The sequence below is a fragment of the Sinocyclocheilus grahami genome, unplaced genomic scaffold (genome assembly GCF_001515645.1).
Source record: "Sinocyclocheilus grahami isolate Dianchi unplaced genomic scaffold, SAMN03320097.WGS_v1.1 scaffold833.1, whole genome shotgun sequence".
Classification (NCBI taxonomy): domain Eukaryota; kingdom Metazoa; phylum Chordata; class Actinopteri; order Cypriniformes; family Cyprinidae; genus Sinocyclocheilus; species Sinocyclocheilus grahami.
The window spans coordinates 67004-71418 of NW_015506012.1; the positions used below are offsets into that span (position 1 = coordinate 67004).

Here is a 4415-nt window from a genome sequence, read left to right on the forward strand (position 1 = left end):
AATTACACTTCCATTTAAAAGTTTGAGTTTAGCAATATTTAGTAATGTTTTATGCTTATACTTCATGGGAACCGTTTGTTGACCGAAAATATCCTCCAATTCATGTTTTCTCCACTTTTTCATTCCATATTTCCTTCACTACAACCACCAGAAAGCATTTTCCTGTTACTTAAGTTAACTTAAGCTCCATTAATGGGTTCAGTCTGAATAGCATTATGTTTCCATTTATTAAGAGTGTCACCCACTGCACCATCATAAAATATGCAGGGAATGTCCAGCTCCTTATATTTTAAATTGGGCTAAGAGGTAGAAAAAATAAGGTGGCATTTTATGTTACTATTGCTATGGCATAAACAGTCTTTGCTCATCTGAAGCTAATGGGAATCTGCTGAGGGACGGAGCTATTTCTTTGGTTGAATGGAATGCTGAGGCTTAATGTGATGAAGTCCCCATGGACAACTGATGGCTGGAGCATACAGTGTGAGAGACAAACTTAGGCTGAGGGATACTTCAGGTCACTTTAAAACCATAGTCATACAATTTCCAGTATCACTAGTATGGATTGTCCAGCAGGAATTCAACTATTTTTATTGTTGCTAGATATTTGTTTTACTGGACAAGTTTGGTTTATGAAGCCAATTATATAGTTGAAAGGGATGTGTCTTTGTTAATTAAGCAAATGATTCCCTTTAGACAGCACTCTACTGATTAAATATGTCATCTCCCTAATGCAGTGTCCCATAAAACATGAATTTACCATTTACAGTGTGACATCTTACTTTACACTAATATGTATTGTTTGACGTATATAAGCATATAAAATGAACTGAGACTCATCTGTAGGATTTGGCTTGCATTTTATGCATTCTAACAGAGATTGATGATTCCGAGATGGAATAAGCATCTAGCCTACTTGTGCAGACATCTGGTTACTATCACTGTCCTTCTGCTATATTAAAGTGCTTTGAAAAGTATGGTTCAAGATATAATTGATGTATCTGACATGTCTCAGAGAATCTGGCCAACATTACATATTATATAATTAGAAGCTAATAATTGAATTAAGAAAAAATAAATAAAATGGCTACACTGCTTTGGCAAGACATTGTTCATAAACAAATGACTTTGCAGCACAAAAGAATGATAATGCTTGCTGTCCATATAAAATATAAATATAAAAATATGGATATAAACATGAACCAAAAATCTATATAATAATAATACATTATTTAATTCTTCAAACTTTTATTCATTTGATGCCTCTTTTATTCAGAATCATTAAAAATCAATATTCATGGAATTTTCAAAGTGAAAGGATGGCTTTGTATAATAATAATAATAATAATAATAATACAGGACGAGTTTAATTCCCAAATATGTGCTCATTTTAAACAGTCATAACCACATAATCAGTATAAGCAATCACTTTAAAGGTGGACACATTTCTGATTTAATAATCATTGCACTGAATACATCATACACCATATTTCAGTTATTATATGTATTGCTCAACCCACGCTGATTTATAAAAAACACTTAGTTAAAATGTCAACATGGGTGAGTTTGCACAGTGAATTTTTCCTACTTGCCATGTTAGTCTGCATTCAGACAGATATTCCATTCCTGAGCATTCCTAAACTCTATAAGCAAAGTTGCTTTAAACAGTGTTTAACTTGCTCACAATTACTACACAATGAAATACATGCTACTGAAGGATGTTTGTCCATCATTGGCGACGTGAATGGCTCATTTTCCTGTTGTTCAAAAAGACATCTCAAGAACCATGATCCTATCGCTTAACCACAATCCTTATCAATCCATTATACAACAGTTAGTTTTTGTCCTTGAGTTGATTTGAAGAAGTGTTCCAGGACTTTATATTTAGTATAACGGCACTGTGTTTTAATTTTTTGTAACTTTTTGTATCACCCTGACCCTGAACACTTGTCTATGTTTAGAAAAGCAGAAGTGAATGTGGAGCTGTGTCCGTGTATTACTTCATTAAATTTGACTTATTTTGGAACTACTGTCATTGGAAAGAGATATACACACTAACTGGCCAATTTTTGTCTAAAATGTAAGCTGTTGGATATTAATTGCAGGTTTATAGAACTGTTTAAAAGCTATATCACATAATTGTTCTGTTATTCTGAATTTGAGCATGGCTGTGATTAACTGCAAATGAATTACGCCACAGTGCCTGTCCATTTTTTCAGCAGCCTTGGTTCTGGAAGTATTTTTCCCATTCATTTTACCCATAGAACATTTTAATAAGTCTCCATCAAAGAGTTATAAGTCATGAAACAAATCAACCAGCCAGGAGGTGAATAACATCATTACAAACTTGATTTGAAGCAAAAAATTATTTGAAAATGGTACAAGACTGTATACTTAACAGTTTTTAATATGGGAAAGAAGCATCACAAATGACATCATTTAAAAATGATGGGAAATGATGTGCTTCATGGGAGTGATTGGATGCTAAACAGCTTTTTTTGGTGGAGATTTCTCTTTAGAATCGTGGGTAATGTGGTTTTATACCAGGAATAAACACAATTATTTAAAAAATAAGTTAAATAAAAGCATGTAACATCTATTAACAACATTGTAGCTCACAGTAGGTCTGTCTTAAAAGGCTTGCAAGTTATCGTTCAAAATAAATTCCTCAAATTTAGAAAATGAATGGGATTTTTACTTTCGGAACCCCTCTATTGCACTCTTTAATGTAACAACTTTTAAATAAGCTTTTTTAAAGCAGGTAGGTCAACACAGTTTCTGTCCTTTAAATAGAAACAAAGTCAGTCTAAACTGTACGACTTCTTCTCTCACGTTCGCAGTTGTTATTTCTCTCGCTGCACAGTCATCAGTTAATGTCATATAATTATGTGCCACACAAATAATCTGGTGTCACACTCCACTTGCTGCATTCTCGGTGTCCTTGGTAACCAACTCCTCTTGCAATGGAGACGAGCCCTCCATTAATTCCAGACCCTGTTCTGTCAAAGAGGAGACGGGAGATCTCGCACTGTAGCTTGTCCAAGATTCTTGGTCAGTTGTGGGAGAGGCTGAATCCCACATGTTTGGCTGATCCTCAGTGGCACCGACCCCAGATCTGCCGTTTTGTTTAGTAGAAGATGTGGCTCCATTGGCTAAAGGAGGTTCACTTGATGCACCTGCTACAAGAACACTAGTTTCCGACACATGGCTAACTTCTGCTGTACTAAAACGTCCTGGTTTTTCATGAATGTGCGCTGAGTCAAATGTTCCTGTTTGGTCAGTATTCTTTGTATTTGTTGTTGAGATATTGAGAAGGCCTTCATGATCTTTATTATCACCCCAGTGTTGTTGTCTATGAGAAGAAGTGGAGTGGGCATACGTGGGGGTCTCTGTCGATCTCAGGCTGACCGGTGGTGTATTATTCATCTTGTTCGTGGATGGTACATCACTTGTTGTGATGTTATTTGTGTTTATGGGCATAATTGCAGCCGTCACCAAAACATCTGACCGTCCAGACACAGATGCAGATGTCGGTTTCCATATCAAACTGTAATAAATTGCCAGTATTATAGCAGCCAAAGACACCGACAAGACATATGCGAATACAGTAGCCAGTCTCACCCACTTTTTATTGGTTTTAGCAGCCATTTTAGCTTTTTTGTCTCCCGTGTATGTGGCCGGTTTGCCCCGTTCCATGTTTGGCATAAAGTCCCGTTCTCTCATGTTCGCGCGGATTCTCCCTCTGTGCTCTTGGACGCCGTCCGTCTTGAAGCTTGTTATTGACAGATTATTCAAGAGAACTGCTCACGGTTTGATACACAGCGTCTGTCGATTATTATTATTCATTCATCATTCCTCCAATCTTGCAAATCCACAATAGCGATCTGTTTCCAGCATGACAGTAGCGCGTGGACGTTATTCCATGCAGAGACGTTTCCAGAGCTCTATAGATGACCGGTAACGTTATATACAGCGATCTCACACCGTTTGGAGCAGAACCAGTGCTGAGATGATGTGATTCATCTGCTGAATGACATGAGAACGGACATACAGACAGCCTCAGTGTTATGTAGTGAGGGAACCGTGTGCTATAGAGCGAAAATGAAGGGAGGCGGGTCTCACTAGTGCACACTAACTAGTCGCTGCCCACAGCTAAACGTCATGCTGTCAGAATCCCCCTGACGGTGTTTGGGTAGTGGACAAATAACATGGGCATGAACATGCTGCAATTTAAAGGGACCTGTATCGCATTCTGTTCTAATTCTCTTTAAACGTTTTAGATGCACCGCACTATTGTCACAAATGTCAACCACTCTTGTTATTTCGCTAACTTTATAAAGCATTGGACAATAGACAAACATTTTGACACATTTTCGTTTAATAGTTTTCAGTAGCCTATTCTGCAGTTTAGTTTTATA

At 37.1% G+C, this 4415-nt stretch overlaps 1 protein-coding gene across 1 annotated transcript; it reads right to left on the reverse strand.

The window, feature by feature from the left end:
• Positions 1–1365: 1365 nt before the first annotated feature.
• Positions 1366–4063, reverse strand: LOC107562690 (uncharacterized). The gene has a single exon (XM_016247375.1). The coding sequence runs from the start codon at positions 3718–3720 to the stop codon at positions 2908–2910; it is 813 nt and encodes a 270-aa protein (XP_016102861.1). The 5' UTR covers positions 3721–4063; the 3' UTR covers positions 1366–2907.
• Positions 4064–4415: the final 352 nt, after the last annotated feature.

Bases quoted from the DNA above. Each gene is read 5' to 3' on its own strand.
- LOC107562690 (XM_016247375.1), bottom strand. From the start codon at position 3,720: ATGAGAGAACGGGACTTTATGCCAAACATGGAACGGGGCAAACCGGCC.